Source organism: Sinocyclocheilus grahami, unplaced genomic scaffold, assembly GCF_001515645.1.
Source record: "Sinocyclocheilus grahami isolate Dianchi unplaced genomic scaffold, SAMN03320097.WGS_v1.1 scaffold93.1, whole genome shotgun sequence".
Lineage (NCBI taxonomy): Eukaryota > Metazoa > Chordata > Actinopteri > Cypriniformes > Cyprinidae > Sinocyclocheilus > Sinocyclocheilus grahami.
In genome coordinates, this window is record NW_015505272.1 from 377,205 (window position 1) to 398,557 (window position 21,353).

Below are 21,353 nucleotides of genomic sequence, written 5' to 3' on the forward strand. Positions count from 1 at the left end.
GAAGATGGGAGTGGGTATCTCACTACCACAGAAAATAAAGCTCTGTGTAAGATTCTGGAGCCGGTTTTCACTATCGTAATTAATTGCAATTTCTTTAAAGATCAAATTGAAAATATTTTACCTGGGCTACCCCTAAATCCTAACCCCAACTGCTAGTTTGGCCATATTTAATCTGCATTTACATTTTTTTCTTGTTGATATTATGTTACAAACATTTTAAAAAGTAACTTTTTGGATATTTCTTAAAATATACAGGGCTTACTGTCAGCATAACTCTTAGGAAATATGTATGTATGTATCAGCAAAGTTTTGAATTCATGCATCACTGGAGTAGTTATGACTAGAAGAAAACAACTGTGTAACCTAGTAAACTGAATTACCAACATTAGTACATATTTTAACCCTTAAAAGGACTGGAAATACCTCAGAGACAATTGTTTTATTGCTGTGCTGTACTATAACATGTAACAGATATCAGCATACCTGGAGATCATTGGCCTTCTCACCGCAGGCTGCCATGTTGCTGATAAAGATGGTGAGTTGATGCGAGAGTTGTTACCAAGACACTTGACATAGTATTTGCAGGGACACTCTTTCAATATTTTTCTCACTTGCACTTTTAAAAATACATTTCCCAAAAGGGGTTTTTGCAGCAAAGAACTATTTTGGGTTACTTAAAGAACCTTTCAGTGAACAGTTCTTAAAAGAACCATGTTTTTCTTAGTGTGAAGAATTTTTTTTTATCTCTTTGTTAATGGAAAGATTCCATGAATGTTAAAGATTCTTCATGAAACCATAGGTGCCAATAAAGAAGCTTTATTTTTAAGTGTGACCCTCCCCCCATCCTCTCAAATGGACACCTTTAAGCTTTTGAGTGCTTAATATTATCATGCTAAAAAAAATCTTCTTTCATGTAGTCAATGAGTGCACTCCTCAGAAAGATGAATTTATTGTATGCTCTATATGTTTTGACAGTAAAGCCACATTACACATCATAAAGTAACTATGGGCCTGTGAAAGCCATAAAGCTTTATGAATCCACTTTAACCGTACTTACTCGTGAACTGTTGTGAACTTACTGATAAAAGACTAAGTTAACTGCAAGTTAAACTGAAGGAAAAGACAGTTATGCCAAACCTGATTTGCCAATACTCCAGCGGGTTAATGTGACTTTTATCAAAGCTCTCTTGGGGGGTTAAGGATGCTCAGGCCAGAAAGCATCTGTGAAAATAAGAGAAGTGAAAACAAACCACTATAAGCGCCAGGAGGTAGAGGAGAAACATTGCTCTAACAAGACTGTATGCCTTCACAAAAGTAGAGTTAGTTTCAGTAATCTTTTATGAATGGATTATGTCAAAACAACTAATTCAAGTACATTCATTAGGTTTCAATGACTATTTACATTTTATATAATGTATTTATTCAACTACTGTTATATGGGAACACATAAACAACAAAAAGGTATCGGGACATATTATCTAATAATTCAGACTTTTTTCTCACAATTCGGGTTTTGTTTCCACCACAGAGAGAGAAAAAAGACTTTATGTATTCTTTTTATATATTTTATTATATTATATACATTTCACAATTCTAACTTTTTTCTCAGAATTCTGAATTGTTAGATACTACAATTTTAGACTTTTTTTTCTCAAACTGTAAGATAAAAAGTTGCAATTTCCTTTTTCATTTTTTAAAATAACTTCCCGAATTATAAATATCCCCAATACAGACAAAAAACATTGCTTGACAAATGAATAGCATGACTTGGTGACCAGAATGTACTATTTTAAAATAAAGAAATCTTTTTTTACATTACTGTCTAAAGACTCCTGTACATGTCGTGTGTTTCGATGACACAAAACTGCTTTCAGCTGCATCCTGTTGAGTGCAGGAAAAGGAAGGGTTTGAGAGGGTTATGTAAACATTTCCTAACTAAACATCTGAAACTGGACTTATTTATTTGTTTAGTGTTGTTTCGCTCTACACGTTTAAAAATGACCACACATTAAAGTGGAAAAGAAAGAATAACAAATACATCACAAAAGTACTGCTTTGCAGGAGCTGAATGAACGTTTCCTTTTTTCATTCAAATGACAAGCCTTTTGTAAGTCAGTAGGTTCAGCCATGTTTACTACGCAAAATCTTTATCTATAACCACTTTTATATCATCCTATTGAGCAGTAGCAAGCAAAGTCATTCCATATCTTAACTGTTTAACTGGAATGGATAAATAAATCACTAATTACCTGCAATGTTGCACTATGATGTTGTAAAATGTGAACAGTGTACAGTTCATCCACGTTTCTTTACTTCGTAAATCTGGTTAGCAGTGTATTATATTTTTGTCCACCTTGGCACTTTTTTACACTGCATGTTGCAATATTCCTTGACATCTATTTGTTGCAATGCAGTAAACTACATATATTTTTGATGCAATATATCATACATTTTTAAAGCTGCTCTTTTTCCTAAACCCACTTGTGGGAGAAGCTCAAAACATTTTTCGTTTTAACCTGAACTGTACAAATGCAAACGGCAAATAATACAACCATTCAAAAAAAATACAAAGGTCTTTTATTTAAAGATGGTTTCGAACATGTTCTGCCATGGATTATAGCAGAACGTAGCTTTCTTACGTATATCCCCTTTGATGAAGATACAGAGCTTGTGATTGTTGATACTGTATGACCTCTGGCACAACAGTGAGAGTGTCATGCCCCTCCTTTCACAAAATTGCATTTATATATTTCACCGGGTGCTGCACTTCTGCATATGAAAAAAGGCAGGACAAGTTTGAACTACAGGGAGAGAACAGCAGTTAAATATGTTTAATGCCTCATAAACTAGATTTGGTGCTTATAAGTCTTGCGGACATTCACCTTAGTTTTTTTTGTACGCCTACCTGAAATGGCTTCACCTTATCTTTATGACTTTCCTTCTTCTGTGGCACACAAAAAAGATACATCTCTAAGTATTTTTGTCCATAGACTCTTACACTGTGTGAACAAAAACACACAATCTCATAGCAATTCGTAACTATTTAATATTTTGGCGAATCTGTGACTAATTCTTATTAATGTTTCGTACGATCTGCTTACGCCCCAGTTATGATTATGTTTAGAAGTGAAACTTCATGCTTACATTTTTTCCTAAAAATCATATGGCTTTGTACGAATCACATTGTACAAATTCAGACGAAGTTATTACCTCGTATGTATGGAAGCTTACCAAGGGATAAAAAAAAAAAAGGTTACTGCAAATTTTTATCCCACTTCATACTTTTTTTCCCCCTTGCAATATCTCACAATTTAGACTCTTTTTTTTGCAATTCTGAGAAAATAAATACATTTAGGATTGTGAAATATAAACTCACAATTGTGAGAAAAAATTCCGAAACGTGAGATCATAAGTTGTAGTTTCCTTTTCTTAATATTTTTGTTTTATACTGCTCCGGTTGTGTGTTCACGGTGTGTGTGTGTGTGTGCACTTTGGATGGGATAAATGCAGAGCACTAATTCCGAGTATGGGTCACCATACTTGGCCACATGTCACTTTCACTTCACTTTTGTGGCGAAAACAAAAACAAACAGATGTAAACTCAAAATTCAGAGAAAAAAGTCAAAATTGCGAGATGCAAATTCAGAATTGTGAAAATAAAACAATTTCAAAACATCGACTTTATATCTCGCAATTTTTTTCTCAGAATTGTGTGGCGGAAACGGGCTTCCATATGGGCCTATAAAGGCTTGGAATGACATGAGGATGAGTAAATGATGACAGAATTTTCTTTTCATGGGTGAACTATCTCTTTAACCAGTAACAGTAATGCCTGCATGATGTGACTGATTTAGGCTTACTTGTTTGTGTTACATAAAAAAGGATGCACTTTGTGCCATCCGATGAATTATGTATGAAGGGTAGAAAGTTGTCTGTAAATGAGACAGCAGGACAGTCCTAGAGTCCTATAAGTGTCAGGAAAACTAAACAAATATAAAAACTGTGGTTGAACCTCTTCCTCCACTCAAGGAAGCTTGATATCAGGCAAATGTGTCATTCAGTCTACCGTAAAAAAAAAAAAAAGCTATAACCTAATCTGTGTTTTTATACATTATCTTTCTCATTGTTTTCAGTGTTTAAATGCTCAGTTGTTTTACTACAACCACATAAAACACTATTTGAAGTCGCTCTGGATTTTTCATTGGGATACAGCTCTATACAGGATGGTACAATGTGTTTGTTTCAGCTCCTAACATGCTCTTGGCACCGTCCAGCATGGGCTGGTGCAGACTGTGGTTAAGGAATGACTGTGGGAGTAGTGAGAAGAGCCAGACCTTTTCAGGAGATGTGATTGATGTTGCCTCAGACCATTAAGTACAATGGGAGGAAACTAATGCTGAATTTATATTTGTGAGATTCTATTCTGCAGCTCACTGAGGCCACAAACGCCCCCTTTAAGAACACTGTGTAATTGTGAGTCTTTTTTTAGCAAAAATGAGAAATAGGAGGGAAAGTAGAATTTATTTCAGAGGGAAGTGTTGTGGTAAATTATGCCCTTCATGTATGATGTATCAATAAAATGGCAACTTGGGCTTTAAAATATTGGCCTACAATTAGGTGATTTTTTTTTCGTAGGTCTGTATTGTTCTTTGTTTAAGGTACAGTGAATCTCTCACGGCTGAGAGAGAAGTTACACAACTACAACAATCCATTGTTTAAACGTAAGGAATGATGGGATTTGGTGGAGGGAGTGGATGTGGACTTAGTATAAAACTATCAGGTTTAATTGTGAGTCTTTTTTTAGCAAAAATGAGAAATAGGAGGGAAAGTAGAATTTATTTCAGAGGGAAGTGTTGTGGTAAATTATGCCCTTCATGTATGATGTATCAATAAAATGGCAACTTGGGCTTTAAAATATTGGCCTACAATTAGGTGATTTTTTTTCGTAGGTCTGTATTGTTCTTTGTTTAAGGTACAGTGAATCTCTCACGGCTGAGAGAGAAGTTACACAACTACAACAATCCATTGTTTAAACGTAAGGAATGATGGGATTTGGTGGAGGGAGTGGATGTGGACTTAGTATAAAACTATCAGGTTTGTCTTACAGTATTTTGGGGGGGGAAAGTGCTTATACACTGAAAGAAATAGGCGTATAAACAGTTTTTTTGTTCAGAAAATGTCAGTAAATTTCACAATTACAATGAAATGGCATATAGCATATTGAATTACATGTGAAAAATGTAAGTATAAAAACTGAAGTAGTATTTTCTTGTAAAACATACTCTAATAATTTTTGTTTCATTAACAACTTTGAAAAACTGATCATTTACTGATTTAAAGTAAGTGTAAATAACACAAAAGTCCTGTTTAAAGTATTTGAATGCTCCCAGAGGAGAGGTGCATGTTTTGGGAAGCTGAAAGTCATTACAGTAATTCCGCTACCTTGAATCTCTGGAAAATGTACAAGTACATTTCTAGGAGGACCTTTTGATTTTTACTATAAACAAAAAGGTGATTGATTGGTATGTTCCCAACTTAAATGTTTCCTTTCTTTGTCTTTGTGTCGACTGCCAGCCTAACTTTCCCTAATGATTTGTGTTATCCTGTTACTTTGTCCTTGACAGTTCGTTGCTAGTATCATTAGATCAGTGTTTTTAATGTCAGCCAAATTTCAAATAATATTAATAATGAGAAGAAATGTTTCTTGAGCACCAAATCAGCACATTAGAAGGATTTCTGAAGGATCATGTGACACTGAAGACTGGAGTAATGGTTGCTGATCATTCAGCTTTGCCATCACAGAAAAAATTACATGCTAAAATCTTTTTTTGATCAAATAAATGCAGCTTTGGTGAACATGATTCTTTTTTTTTTTTTTCAAAAACAGTAAAAAAGTGAAACCCTCTATATGTTCTATTGCAGTTTGGTATCTATTTTTCATTGGCTGTCCATTTAACACACAGAGCATCAAAGGGACCATTCCTCCTTTGTGTGCTTTGTCTCAAAACTTACATAAGGCATTTGTCCTTTGTGGGAAACTGGAGCTCCCCAGTTTCTGGCACATCACATGCTCTGTTAAATACTTTTCATAGGGTTTGGCTCTGAGGAAATTCTATTGCCTCTGTAGGGCGGCCCACTATACCTGTCTCAGCAGCAGAAGTGAACCCTGGGGAAAACGACTCTATAAACAATTACCACCATTCTTCTGTGTTTTCTGTTCGGCTAATTTCTCCTGAGTCTGAGCTAATGGAAGAAAAGTCCCACTCAGGGGAAAATTCTCACACAATTGCTCTTGCTGCTCCAGCATTTTATATTTAAAGACATTTTACATATTTGATCTTTGCAAGGCAAAATGGGGGCAATTTAATATACATTATTCAAAAGTTTGGGGTCATGCTTTTGAATGAAGTCTCTTATTCTCACAAGACTGCGTTTATTTGTCCAGAAATACAGTAAATATTGTGAAATATTATTACAATTTAAAATAACTGTTTTCTATTGTAATAGATTTTAAAATGTAATTTATTCGACGGCAAAGCTGAATTTTCAGCAGCCGTTGCTCCAGCCTTCAGTGTCACATGATCCTTCAGAAATTCTTTGATCAAAAAAAGTTCAAAAGAACAGCATTTATTTTAAATAGAAGTTTTTGTAACATGATAAATGTCTTTATTGTCACTTTGGGTCCATTTATTCCATCCTTGCTGAATAAAAGTATGCTGAGGGAGTGTAAGTGTTCAAACAGATGAATAAACTATGGAGTGAAAGGGATTTGATCTAATGTTCAACTCCTTGCTGGCTGTATACACTCTTAAAAATAAAGGTGCTTCAAAAGGTTCTTCAAGTGATGCCATAGAAGAACCATTTTTGGTTCCACAAAGAACCATTCAGTCAAAGGTTCTTTAAAGAACCATCTCTTTCTTACCTTTTTATAATCTGAAGAACCTTCTTTCGCCACAAAGAACCTTTTGTGAAACAGAAAGGTTCTTCAGATGTTAAAGGTTCTTTATGGAACCATTTAGACAAAAAGGTTCTTCTATGGCATCGTGAAGCACCTTTATTTTTAAGAGTGTAGGAGTCACCGGCTATACCCTCAACACACACAGATTCCTGGAATCAGTCACGCCACCACGTTAATTCTGAACAGTCTGTGAAGTTTGTTCTACTGTAAGTGTGTGCAGAACAAATACACAGCATTTAAATTTACTTTGGGTTTACTCTCACAAATGTTTAAAAGAGCTTCTATTGTAGGCGTCACGCACAAGCGTCACATTACTGCAGATGTCAAGACAAGCTCACATGAAATCAGTCAGCCTTACTCATTTTGTTTGGGAAAGAAAAGGGAGTTTAAGGAAACTTAAAATTGTTATCAACTTCCTTATTGGTTACTGGAAGCTTGTGTTTCACACGGATTATGCATATTGTATCTTAAAGGAATAGTTCACCCTAAAAAAGGACAATTTGCTCAGAATTTACTCAGCATCAGGCCATCCAGGATTGTTTCTTTATGAGAACAGATTTGGAGAAATTTTGCACTACATCACTTGCTCAACAGTGGATCCTCTGCAGTGAATGGGTGCCGTCAGAATAAGAGCCCAAACAGCTGATAAAAACATCACAATAATCCACACCACTCCAGTCCATCAATTAACTTCTTTTATCCATAACAGTGCTTTCTCCAGTGAAAAAGTTGTCTGGTCTGAATCAGGAGAGAAATATGCACAGATCCAGCACCGTTTACAAGCAAAAACAGTTCTAAACAAATATGTCAGTGGATTTTTGATGTTCATTGGACAAAGTGTTATTATGGACTATGGACCTTTGGTATTTTGGCTAAAGTGACAGTTTAACATTGAAATGTGTTAAAGATAGATTTGTTTCTTACAAAAATGCAGCTTTTCACGTCACGAGATGTTAGACTGGAGATGTATGGATTACATGTGGATTATTGTGATGTTTTTATCAGTTTGGACTCTCATACTGACGGCACCCATTCAATGCCGAGGATCCATTGATGAGCAAGTGATGTAATGCTCAAGTTCTCCAAATTCAACAAAAGAAAAACAAATCTCATCAGCATCTTGAATGGGCTGAGGGTGAGTACATTTTGAACTTAAATGGATAGTTCAGCAAAAATGAAAATTCAGTCATAATTTACTCACTGAATATTCAAACCTGTATGACTTTCTTTCTTCTGATAAACACAAAAGAAGGCCCAAGAACAACATCAAAAACACTAAAGCACAAAATATCTTCTGTTTTCCACAGAAGAAATAAGTCTACATTTAGGAGGATATGAGTAGCTCTAAGTGAAGTTTAACCTCAAAACAGCTTCATGTGAGAAGATCCTGTGATCCAGGCACGTAGAACACATTAAGAATAAAGACATCTCACAATTCTGCTTAAGGGCTCTGGGCTCCTGCCAGCTCTGATTCATGTTATTCCTTCTTAGAGATGATTCTCCACTCCCTGAACACTTAATGCACTCATTTCCATATTTCAAAATATAAGATGACCCATTGCCAGAATTTAGTGGCGATTTCTAACAGCCGTGCTGTACTTTTCCCAAGGATCTAATGTAGAAAAACTTCTAAAGCCGATTAGATGAGAAAGTTTTAATTACTCTAAAAGGGTGTTCTCCAGGGAATGTTTAGATCTCCTCATGCTGAGGACATTACTGTAATGTTTGGAATAGCCTGACAGTATTTTTCTACAGCTGTTCCATAAACAACATTGAACTGCCTGAAGAACAGGGCATCCTCTGTGCCTCCCAGCGGTCATTAACCGTCCCCTTATTAAGTGTGAACTCAGACCGTTACCATTTGCCTATACTTTGAACTTACTGTAAATTATTGTTAACTTATTTGTCCAGCTCGACTGAGTTGATGGATTATTAACTGGTTTGTTGATATTTGGGAGATTGGAACAACAAAACTCAATGGTGCCAATAGAAGGTTCCTAAGCAGAATCTCACTGTTGTTGTTGTTTCCACAAATTTCAAAGGCAAACATATCTCTTTACCCACAAGTTCCATGCTGTCTGCATTGTTTCTGGGATATTTATTGCACAAGACTGCTAATATTAATGACAATAAACAAATCGATACATTTATGTCAACTTTTCAATGCACTCAGGATGAGCATTCAAAAATGCATGTGAGGTAAAAGTGAAAAACAATTAGATACATATTCAGCAATTCAAAAGTGTATTCTATAACAAGCGTTCGGTCAAATAGTGCTCCTATCAGCTGCTGTACTATAATGTTACCACAACGCTCCCTCGTGTGGTTTAAACGCTCCCTTCATCTTCAGCGGAGGCACTGAAAGAACTACAAGTACCAGAGCGTTGTGCTGCCATAGCAACAGAACCAACTCGCCTCACTACTGTCCAGATTTTACCGTGACCGTTTAATAGCGTTGTGTTGATAAACACAGAGAAAACGAATCGTTTTAAATATAATACAGAAGCATTATACGAGCGAAATGTCTTTCAAAAATGGACAGGTGGAAAACATTAAGTTCCCCTGGTAAGTTGCACATTTTGCGACAGCAATTTATTTATTTTTTTCATTAATTCCAAAATCAGTTATAAGTTATAACTAATGTGTTACTTACTTTTTAAATTAAATTGTACTAACTTTTAACATGGAAAACTAGGGATTTAAGAAGACTATTCCTGTTTCCCTTAGGCTGTTCAAAACGTTTTAAATATTAAACGTTATAGCTAATTTTCAAGTTTCTCCGGGGCAATGTTTTTTTTCATCCTGTTAGGTTCAGTCCTGTTTGTACATTTTCTTGCCAGTGTAAGATCCTGAGGCCATTTAGGATTACATCACTTGCTCCACAATGGATCCTCTGCAGTGAATGGGTGCCGTCAGAATGAGAGGCTGATAAAAACATAATCCACAAGTAATCCACACATCTCCAGTCTATTAGTTAACATCTTGTGAAGTGAAAAGCTGCGCTTGTATTGCTTTCTCCAGTGAAAAAGTTGTCTGGTCTGAATCAGGAGAGAAATATGCAAATATTAAGCACCATTTACAAGCGAAAACAGTCCAAAACAATTCTTAACAAATATGTTGGTAATTTTGATGTGAGAGGACAACAGCGGATGGAAAAACTTCACTGGAGGAAGCATTATTATGGACGTTATATCGCTTTTTGGAATTGTATTATGGAAGTTAAAAAGTCTTGATTGATTTGTTTATTACAAACATGCACTGGAGTGTGGATTACTTGTGGATTATTGTGATGTTTTTATCAGCTGTCTGGACTCTCATTCTGACGGCACCCATTCACTCCAGAGGATCCATAAGTGAGCAAGTGATGCAATGCAAAATTTCTCCAAATCCAAATCAAATTTATCCATTTGTTATTTATTTCAGCCAGTTTTTTTTTTTTGGGTGAACAATTTCTTTAAGTGACAGAGTTCATCTGTTACTTACTGCACAAAAGGAATGACAACAAAAAATCTTGTCTTTGTCTTCAGGTTTAAGGAACGGCTAAAAACAAAATATCTCAGGGATCTAAGGCAAAAGCAACAGTTATCTGGGTCATTAGATAGTCGCAAATGGCGCTTTTTGTCCCCGGGCCTGGATGATTTTAGAGATGGTTACCCAACAGTCCATAAAGAGCTCTTCACCCAGTGTAAGAGTGGACCCTCCCCTGCAGTCTTTGGGATGCCAAATCACGCTTGTTCAGTGAAGTTCCCACAGAAGAGACTGAGTAAAAATCAAGTGTGTTACTCAAAGCAGAATCCCCAGAGTCAAGCTCAGCGTGAGTTCATTGGCGCTGTTGAGTACAAACTCAAACAACACCCCCTGGCCCTCTATCCTCATCTGGAGAGCGGTATGACACCAGAGGTAACCACGTTTAATTGTAGTCATTATGATTTAATTATTTTCTGCATGTAAATAAGTACACTTCAACTCATGTTAAAGTTGCTGTTAATCATTTTTTTAAATACCACTTATAAAATCCTATTAGCTGACAAATATCACTGAAGCTGGCCACATTTTGAGAAACGAATTTCTGACACCCAAAACAGATAAATGAATCAGAACATGGGCTGCGCATATTTAGCCAATCAGAGATTTTGAATATTTAAAAAATTGTGAACATTTATTATTTGTGTTATTTTACCCTCATATTAAACCACAAAAACTAAGTGTTGCAATGGGGTTTCTAGTACAGTTGCTTAGGTAGTGACAGTAAATTTGACAACTTTCTCTCTTCTGACTGGTGTAATTAATTTCTATATATTTTTTTCCTCTCTTGGAAAGTGATGGAAATTAAACAGTGGCTTTCTCCTGCCCCTTTTTTTATGTTTATTTTGAGCAACCATGAACATGTGAAGAGAGTCTACTGGAAGCTGGGGAGTTTTTGGGAAACCGGTTTAGAAACAGTCATCGTTTTGCGATTCCATTGGTGCTGCTAGTGCTGCAGAAGCCTCTAACAGCAGCAGCTTTAAATATGAGAGGAGACAAAGTATAGTCCATGGAATATCAATTGCAATGTACAGTATAGAAAATGCATCCAGATGTATTCAACTTTTTCTCAATAGCTATTTGATCAGGTGTTGTCAGTCCTGGATCCTGATATGTGCATGAAAGCAGAATTGTCCATAACCTCTCCAATGGAGCATCTAGAAGAAAGCAGTGCACAATGTGAAATCTCAACTCCGGAGACTATAAAACCGTCCATCACCATCAAGTGATTTTCCTTTTTTCTTCTTTTGAGCACATGTTTTGGTTCTGATCCCATTCCAAAATGATGAGACGGGCCACACTTTTAAGTTAAAGGCAGTATTCCTATTTTAATGTCAAATTTATTTTGATGGGTGACCAGATATTACACAAGTACATGTTGTATATACTGTAATACCATTCCTGATGCTCTTCTTACGTTTCCCTAGACCACAAAAGGAGAAATGTAAAGAGGCCACACCAAGAAATCCTTATAAATGGCAGAAACTCAAAGAAACTTTGGGTGTTGAAGATCAGACGGCGAGTGTTAAACACCTGCACCCCGTATCGCAAGAAGATGACAAGCAGATGATTACCAAACTCTTCTGTGAATGGATTACCTCACTGGTAATATTTCTTCATGTACACATTAAAGTGCATGGATCAGATATGAAGCCTAAAAAGTTATTTAACCCGTTATCTCAGGGTGGAGAGACCAGTGATCTGACAGAGTCAACCATCTTGGATCTGTTTAAGAGTGACTATGAAAAGAAACCCTCCTTGACCTTGCCTATTAACAAGACTCATCCTAATCAAACTCCAGCAAAACTCTCCAGCTCTGTAGAGGGACATCATAAAGACGCTAAAGGGTTAAATCAGGTTGGGGACAATGTTTTGGTCCTTAATGTTTCAATTTTGTGTTGTTTGCCCCAAATTGTGGATCAATAAGTCTTGTTTATGTTTGTATGGCAGGCCAATAAACCCAATAGACCCCAGGCTGCCAATGATCCTCTAAGAGCCCCAGCAGATATCACAGGAAGCCTGGACTTTGAGGAACAGCTGAGTGAGAAGGTGACTTTTAGAGCATCTTTTAGTTATAAAAGGAGCAAATAATGTGACAGCTGATGAGGAGACAAACCAGTTCCATTTATATTTTACTGTCATCTAGGATGAAGAGCTGAAGCAGATTCACGGCATTCAGGCATTCAGAGAGTTCATTATCAACAAGGGAGTGAGAATGCCAAGGGTAATGCTTTCACATTCAACTGAATTAATAGCTGGATATTATATGAGATTCAATTTGAATTATGTTCCTTGTAATTAAACATTATTATTCATTATATAATAAGAAATCATTATTTTATTCGTGTCCCATGTGTAGTTTCTCAGCACGATCTTCTCTGAGGATGAACAGAAGAACAGGATCAGAGGCTCAAACACCACAGGCTCCACTTCATCATTGTCTAAAGGGAGAGCTGTCCATTAAACTCTTTAAATAATATTCCCTTATGTTGTTTTATTGAACATCACTTCACACATTCATGGATCAGCTGCTGAGTGCAGTTGCCCCAGACTACAGTTTTTTTTAGATTAAAGTAACATTTTACCCCCAAGACAGATTTTTGTATTATGTTATTTTACGATCAAAAAAATAAAACTAGGGCATATTTGGCATGGTTCTCTCTTCCTCTAGTTTTCTTCATTCATTCATAAAATGTTCAGTGAAAAACAAACACCGTGTTCTCAGCATCCTGGTGGGAATTACAAGGGCTTTCTAAGGATTTTTAGGTAAACAGCCTGAAGTCTGCTCTCATACATTCTGCCATGCTAATGAGCTGCACTTGTCCTCTAGTGCTTTAAGGAAGAGAAATTTCATTTAAAAAATTTAATTCTTCATTAAAAACTAAATATTTTGTTTTAGAAGTCCTCTTTTATAATATATACCACTCTAACATCTACAGACCTTCCTGTTGCTAAGCTCCGCTTTCCTTAGCTACGGCTGCTAACTCGGACGAGCTTGTCTGTGAACAGCATCAGCAGCAAAATTTGCTTGTAAAATAGTAAATATTGACTGCATATTATTCTAACATGGTCTGAAATTAATACATTTTTGTGTCTGATATGTCCCGCCCTGTCTTCCTGTTTCAGTGGAAATTACGTAAACACAAAAAACGGAATAATGCTGCACGTTTCAAGGCATTTTAGTGGGCCTTTAAAAAAGATTTTAAAAACAGGGCCTAGCAAAGGCTCAATTGTTAGCAGGTGAGTTAGACTGGCTTCTGACTTAAAGCGATGCATGCTGGTTAGAAATGTTACTGTGTCATTAAGTATGGCCTCACTTTATTGGTATTTTAATATTATCAGCATGTTATGAACTTTTTTTTTTGGTACATACAGGGGCTGTATTAAGCAGCGCATAAAAATGTTTTTATTTTCTACATTTAAAATTCAAATGTCTGTTTAGCTGACAAATATTATATCTAATCCACTTTATTTGCAATGAAGAAAGCAAACAGTGAGAGCGTCACTATATGTCGGTTTTGACGACTCAGTCACGCCTATTGAGACTAAAATCCTGTCATTCTGACCATCATCCTTCAGATGAAGATAGCTTCTACGGCCTGTCCAGCTTGATTTTCTGAGATGCCTGTCCTGTGAGCTCATCTTGATTGTTGGCAGCTGATAAAAGACCAATAAAACACAGCGAGAACAAGTGTTCTTTAACAATGTCTCAATACACTAATGACAAACAGCTGAGAACATTGTATAAATTTTCAAATGCTATACTTTATACAGATTAAGTGATGGAAAAGTACATAGTGGAATAACAGCAGGAGGGCATGGACAAGATCTATAATCTCAGTATGCCGTTTTCCTGCCATTATCCAAAACGCAGAACAACAAAATGATGGCCATACACTGGCTCTCTGTAAAGAATGTGAATGAATCCAGTCACGTAGGATGTGGTCTTCCGCCCTTTATTTTATATACACTTGGTCTAGTTCTGCTTTTTCCTGAGGTAACACTGTAGGCGGTGTAAAAACATCCTCATTTTAAATATCAGCAGTGCTATGAATGGGTACGGATGTCTATATTTGTATTTAAGCGTAAGGACTTTCCTGAAATTTTTTCTCAAAGATTTGATCTCAGGGGCCAGTCCTGTGAGGTTACTGAGGGCAAATCTGAGTGCTCAGCTAAAAGAGTTGATAATTTTTCATTTAAAACGAGGCATTTCTGTGTGTGTGTGTGTGTTTGTACAGTACCATGCCCATCAGCTCCCTCCAGTGCTCTCAAGGAACTGTTGGCCTGGTCCAGCTCAGCCCGTACAGTCCTCAGCTGGGTCTTGAGTTTCAGGTTCTCTCGTTCCAGCTCACAGATCTTACTGCAGAGAAGCTCATTCAAAGCTTTCTGATGAGTTTCTGGGGGACAAAGTAAAAAAAAATGTCAGGGTGATACTGACAGAAAAAAAGCCTCATTCAAAGAATGAAATTATTGAAAAGAAAACATTATCAAGCAGTTTGGGATCATTTTTTGTTATTAATTCTTAGAAAATATTCACTACTGTTCAAAAGGGTTTGGGGCCAGTAAGATTTTGTATTTTATTTTGTATTTAAGAGAAGTCTCTTTTGATTACTAAGGTTGCATAATTTTTTTTCTATTTAAAATACAGTAAAACATATGCAAAATATTATTACATTTTAGAATAACTGTTTACTACGTCAATGTATTTTAAAATATAATTAATTTCTGTGACGGCAAAGCTGAATTTTCAGTAGCCATTACTCTAGTCTTCAGTGTCACATGATCCTTCAGAAATCATTCTAATATGTTGTTGATTTGTTAATCAAGTCAATTTCTTATTATGTTTGTTGACATTTTTCGTGGGAAATAAGATTGAAGAACTGATTGATGATAAATAGAAGTTTCAAAAGAATATGATTTATTCTAAATAAAAATATCAGATGATTTAAGCTTAAAACAAGGTTAGCTCAGGTTGTAAAAGTGGAGCCACTCACACAAAACTTTTATGAATTGATAATTCATGACACCTGTTTAAAAAAATACCTTGAAAAATGTTACTGCAAAAAACTGTAAAATATTTTTTTATTCACTCACATGGATTCAAGGTAAAAGGAATATGTTAATACTTTTTATTTGATAAATTTTTTTAATTTAGTCTTTTCTTAAAATATACATATTTTTAATTGTGGATACTATGGATGTTATATATCACTGACCCAGATGACATTTGCTTTGAGTTTTTGTTTCTGCCAAATAATGTATACAATAACAATTCAATAAAAGCAAGAATGGTAACACTTTATTTTAAGGAGTCCTTGTTACATGTTACATGTACTTATTATTATAATAACAATTAATTATACATAATTACATGCAAGTTTCCCTAAGCCAAACCCTAATCCTAACCCTAACCATATAGTAAGTACATGTAGTTAATTAATATTACTCAGTACTTAAAAGTATAATTACACTGTAACAAGGACACTTTAAAATAAAGTGTAACCACAAGAATTACATGTTCAAATTTTTAGGGACACTGTACTTGTTCAACACACACTTTAAAGTCAGTTGATATCAGGTCTGCGGTTTGGGATTTCGATGAATCTGTGTTTGTACCTTTCAGCTGGGTAAGCTGCATACGCCGAACTCCCAGCTCAGCGGTCATCTGCTGTTTCTCTAAACTAAGCTGATCAACATTGCAGATCTTTTCTGAGAGCACAGCATGCTGACAGGCCTTCTCTCCTTCCATTATGCTGAGTCTGAGCTCTGCCTGTCTCAATGCAGCCTGTTAAACCAACCAGTATAGAGTACGGATGACATGCAAGAAACACTTATGAGAAGAAGTGCAATATAAGACACTCAGCTTGGATCAAAGGACATATTTGTGGAATATATCTTCATAGCTCTTCCTGTTCCAGCCATTCAGCATCAACAATGCCCAAATTTGAACAGAAACTACCTAATAGCTAAGGTATCCTATATCGTGAATTAGTTGTCACAGTCTAAGTTCTATAAAGATTCTTCCCTAAATTTCCCCACCTTCAGTTGCTGATTCTCCCCTATGAGCTGCTCGATCTGGTTAGTCAAATACGGTTGCGAGTCCACAGTGCAGCTGTGATTTGGGACAATATGCAGGACATTTTCCAGTTCTGCGCTCATCATCTGGTCATCTGCCTCTGTCGTCATGACCTTCAGCAGACCTTGAGCCTCTTCCAGCTGGACATGGACCTGCTGCACTTCATGCTGCTTCAACAATGCCTGCAGATGACTTCTCTCCCACTGAAATACACATAACAAAACTGAAATTAAAGCACTTGATAGCCCAAAAAACTGCCTTCATTCTCTGAAGAACCAGCTGTTCTCAAACGGTGGAAAAAGACAATTATAAGCAATTAAAGGAATAATTCACCCAAAAATGAAAATTTGCTGAAAATTTACTCAACCTTAGGTCATCCACGATGTAGATTAGTTTTTCCCCCCATCAGAACAGATTTGGAGAAATGTAGCATTACATCACCTCTACAGTGAATGGGTGCCGTCAGAATGAGATTCCTAACAGCTGATAAAAATATCACAATACTCCACAAGAAATCCACAACGTCAGGCAATCAAATGAGAGAACAAGTGTTCTTTAACAATGTCTCAATACACTAATGACAAACAGCTGCGAACATTGTATAAATTTTCAAATGCTATACTTTATACAGATTAAGTGATGGAAAAGTACATAGTGGAATAACAGCAGGAGGGCATGGACAAGATCTATAATCTCAGTATGCCGTTTTCCTGCCATTATCCAAAACGCAGAACAACAAAACGATGGCCATACACTGGCTCTCTGTAAAGAATGTGAATGAATCCAGTCACGTAGGATGTGGTCTTCCGCCCTTTATTTTATATACACTTGGTCTAGTTCTGCTTTTTCCTGAGGTAACACTGTAGACGGTGTAAAAACATCCTCATTTTAAATATCAGCAGTGCTATGAATGGGTACGGATGTCTATATTTGTATTTGAGCGTAAGGACTTTCCTGAAATTTTTTCTCAAAGATTTGATCTCAGGGGCCAGTCCTGTGAGGTACCTTAGGTCATCCACGATGTAGATTAGTTTTTCCCCCCATCAGAACAGATTTGGAGAAATGTAGCATTACATCACCTCTACAGTGAATGGGTGCCGTCAGAATGAGATTCCTAACAGCTGATAAAAATATCACAATACTCCACAAGAAATCCACAACGTCAGGCAATCAAATGAAGTAAAAAGCTGCATGCTTACAAAAGAAAAATCCATAAAGACGTTTATATCCTCAAACTGTTGCATCCAGCTAAAAATACAAATGCTTTATCCATAATATTATTTTCTCCAGTAAAAAAAAGTCATCACGTCTGACTCATATTGGTCCAAAATAGTTCTAAAAAATTGCAGTTTTTCACTTCACAAGACATTATTGATGGGCTGGATTACTTGTGATATTTTTTATCAGCTGTTTGGACTCTCATTCTGACGGCACCCATTCACTGCAGAGGACCCATTGATGAGCAAGTAATGTAAAGCTAAATCTCTCCAAATCTGTTCCGATAAAGAAAGGCACTCATCTACATCTTGAATTAGTAAATTTACAGCTTTTTTGGCAAACAATTCCTTCAATATAATTGTGCATAGTTAGGAGGATGCAAAAAATAAATAACAAATAATCCGCCAATCAACTTTTAAAAGGGAGGAGAAAACACTTTTGTCTATAGTATTGAGTTCATGGTGATATTTATAATTTAGTTTTATTTTAAGGAGCTCTTTGTTTACTTTTGTAGGATAAGCAACTTTGCTACTTTGTTTAGTAGGCATCTTCATCTTCAATGAAAAACTTGAAGCAAAACCGCTGCTATAAACAATATGAGTACAGATGATGTCGCCTTGTGTCAACAGTCATGTGTCAAGTTAAGAATGAAGAACATATAATATCAATGTTGTTGAAACAGCAATTCCTCTTTGCATCATTCTGAACAATCTCAATGAATGTGGTAAGTCCTGTAATACAAGATGCAATTGCAGTTATTCCTGTTTGGCGTCTGAGGCTGGTACAGGCTGTGCCGACCTGCAGTTGAGCTGCCTCTCTCTTGGCTTGCTAAAGCTGACCTCAAATCAATTCTATCTGACAGCTGGACCAGAGACTCATGCTGTTCTGTCTCTGCCGACAGCTCAAAAGTGTCTTATACTCACCAAGGATGCATTTATTTAGTCAAAAATACAGTACACACAAAAAATGTGTGAAATATTATTACAATTTATAATAACTGATTTCTATTTTAATACATTTCAGGGCTCGCAAAATTTCAAAATCCCTGGTAGCCCTTCGGGCAGGTACTCTTCAGATTTTGGTAGCCCGAAAATTAATTTAGCTAGCCCAAATAAAGAAAAAGACCTTTTTTTTTTAAATATAGAAAATCAGATAGGAGTTTAAATGTCAATCAATAATATTTTCAATACACAAATATCAACAAATATGAAGGAAGGAATTTTATTTCACTATTTACAGGGCATCTGCAGATTTAAAAAAAATAAATTTAAGGCAATTTATGACCCATTTTAAGAGCTGCACAAGTAAAATGAACAGTATGAGTGGGGTTGGACAATGTCTGTGGTAACATACAGTACTGAGCCATAAAATTACATGATTTACAGTTCAGATACAGGTTTTCACAAAAACAAAAATCTTATACAACAGCATTTCTATGAAAAGGGATAAATCAAGCATATAAATTGTCAATTAATTGTCTTAATTAGTCTTAATTGTTTAGATTTTTAGAAGGCACATTAAATTCTTTCTCATTTACAACTCTATGTGTTTGATGCGTAAAAACATGAGTTGATATTTGCATTGCTCTGACGATAAACAGCAAGAAAGGCAAATTTATTCTCAGCCACGAGGTGGCGCTTTAGGAGCGCTGAAATATTGCGGTTTCCCCGGGAACGGCTGAACACAAAGCTGCTCTGCTCAGGTCAAATGAAATTAAAATGCCAACGACACATTTCTGAGGACAGTCGGTTCCCTTCAGATACATTCAAATAAAGACATCCGCGCCGCGTTTTTATATCAAAGCTGCTCTGCTCAGGTCAAATGAAATTAAAATGCCAACGACACATTTCTGAGGACAGTCGGTTCCCTTCAGATACATTCAAATAAACACATCTGCGAAAGGCAGATTGGGAAATTGGGAAAGACAATTAAGAGTCGCGATACGGCTGGATTAAACTTCGAAAGGCAATGATGTCGAATAAATAGGAGCGCTGCACACGGGTTTTACCGTCCCCAACTGTAAAACCTCTTGAAATTATAATGAAGACATTTCTTATACCATTTAACGCATTTAAAAATGTTCATGGCCTTAAGTTTGATACAACTCACTTTAGGAGTTTTTAAGGACCCGCGGGAGATCTACATTTAAGAGCCCATCGGGCAGAGTGGTGATACATTTTGGTAGCCCGACTGGAAAAAACAATAGCCCCGGGACGTCGGGCAAGCGATTTTGCGAGCCCTGCATTTTAAAACGCAATTTATTTCTGTGATGGCAAAGCTGAATTTTCAGCAGCCACTACTTGGGTCTTCAGGGTCACATGATCCTTGAGAAATCATTCTGTTATGCTGATTTCTGTTCAAGAAACATTATTTATTTCTTATTACTAAGATAATATTACTATTATTTTTACAAGAAACTCATTATTATCAGTGTTGAAAATGGCTGTGCTGTTTAAACTTTTTTTTCAGAATTCTATAAAGACTAAAAAATTCAAATGAACATCACTTATTTAAAATAGAAATATTTTGTAAAATTATAAATGTCCTACTGTCACTTTCGATCATTTCAATGTGGCCTTACAACTTTTGGACAGTAGTGTACACTTGTCAACAGGAGATTCTACTATGGCATCTGTAATGAAAACTTCTGCTTTGGTGTGATGCCGCCAATTTATATCAGTGTAAGGATAAATACCTCTGATCATGACCACTGACTTCCACCTTTTACTGTTGATAACATTTCTTAATGCTGAAATTTTTTTTTTGGCCAAACAGTGTCCCCAAGTGGAAATGCGAAAGTAAAGACTGACCCATCCTCTGCCTGTCATTGGTCAGTCAAATAGATAAGCCTGTCCAAATCTCATGCCATTGTTTGAACTAATGTTGCTATGTGTTTGGGCTAGTCTAGATGCACAAACAAACTGATCAATGTTTTGAGTGTCACAGAGACACAGTATTAAAATAGCAACCTCCTGTTGACATGTCTCTAACATTTGTTATTAATATCCTTTTTTCCTGAAAAAATTTAAAAGAAAAAGCAAACATAACAAACTTGTCTTAAGTAGCCTACACTGCTGTTTACTACTGTATGCAGTGTCTCGTTCCCTACTCAGGGGAATTTCGAACTGTGTCCTCTAGGGGTCGCTATGGGAAACGGTATACCCACGCCACCATGCTGAGGGGAGTGCATGCCAGAACCATGGCGAGCACTAAGTACCAACTCTACCATATTGCTATGGGAGTCACCCCTGGGACGTTAGATGGCTGTCAGTGACGTTATTCCCTATGGCCAAAGGCCTAGGCTACATACCCCAAATACTTACCTGTTAGGGCCAGACTCCTGGGCCCGGGGTAGAGCTCAAGGCTTGGAATCAGGAATAGATTCCTTTAAGGGAATACGACCAAGAGCCTAGAATCATACTAGTCTTGGCCTGCACGTTCTCTTTGTATGTGCTGAAGGAACTGTCTCAACAGACCCCTAGTAGCAACACCCTGTTAAAGTAGGTATCCAGAGGATACATAGGAGGAGTGGTGCCCAAGGCGGAACCGGGGTTTTAAACCACTCAGAAAGAGCAC

The 21,353-nt window shown here is 36.5% G+C and overlaps 2 protein-coding genes and 1 long non-coding RNA gene across 3 annotated transcripts in view; 2 read left to right on the top strand and 1 right to left on the bottom strand.

Moving 5' to 3' along the window:
• Positions 1-32: 32 nt before the first annotated feature.
• LOC107587558 (uncharacterized) lies at positions 33-7,121 on the top strand. The gene is made up of 3 exons (XR_001609488.1): positions 33-46; positions 472-535; positions 7,073-7,121. It is a non-coding gene; the product is annotated as an uncharacterized lncRNA (long non-coding RNA).
• A 2,358-nt stretch (positions 7,122-9,479) lies between these two features.
• On the top strand, positions 9,480-13,004 carry LOC107587533 (protein FAM47E-like). Its single transcript, XM_016275348.1, has 8 exons — positions 9,480-9,523; positions 10,486-10,858; positions 11,560-11,708; positions 11,911-12,088; positions 12,167-12,340; positions 12,434-12,532; positions 12,630-12,707; positions 12,843-13,004. The coding sequence occupies exons 1-8, from the start codon at positions 9,480-9,482 to the stop codon at positions 12,945-12,947; spliced, it is 1,200 nt and encodes a 399-aa protein (XP_016130834.1). The 3' UTR covers positions 12,948-13,004.
• Positions 13,005-14,075: 1,071 nt separating this feature from the next.
• The window catches only part of LOC107587534 (coiled-coil domain-containing protein 158-like), a 10,900-nt gene continuing 3,622 nt past the window's right edge, over positions 14,076-21,353 (bottom strand). The window contains exons 2-5 of the mRNA XM_016275349.1: positions 16,523-16,762; positions 16,100-16,268; positions 14,725-14,880; positions 14,076-14,140 (exon numbers count right to left, since the gene is read on the bottom strand). Coding sequence (XP_016130835.1) covers positions 14,076-14,140; positions 14,725-14,880; positions 16,100-16,268; positions 16,523-16,669 — 537 coding nt within the window. The 5' untranslated portion in view covers positions 16,670-16,762. The remainder of the gene's footprint in view (positions 14,141-14,724; positions 14,881-16,099; positions 16,269-16,522; positions 16,763-21,353) is intronic.

Excerpts from the sequence above, each read along its gene's own strand:
- LOC107587533 (XM_016275348.1), top strand. The coding sequence starts at position 9,480 with ATGTCTTTCAAAAATGGACAGGTGGAAAACATTAAGTTCCCCTG. Across the intron at positions 12,089-12,166 it reads GTGAATGGATTACCTCACTG|GGTGGAGAGACCAGTGATCT; the intron begins GTAATATTTCTT and ends CCGTTATCTCAG. Across the intron at positions 12,533-12,629 it reads AGGAACAGCTGAGTGAGAAG|GATGAAGAGCTGAAGCAGAT; the intron begins GTGACTTTTAGA and ends ACTGTCATCTAG.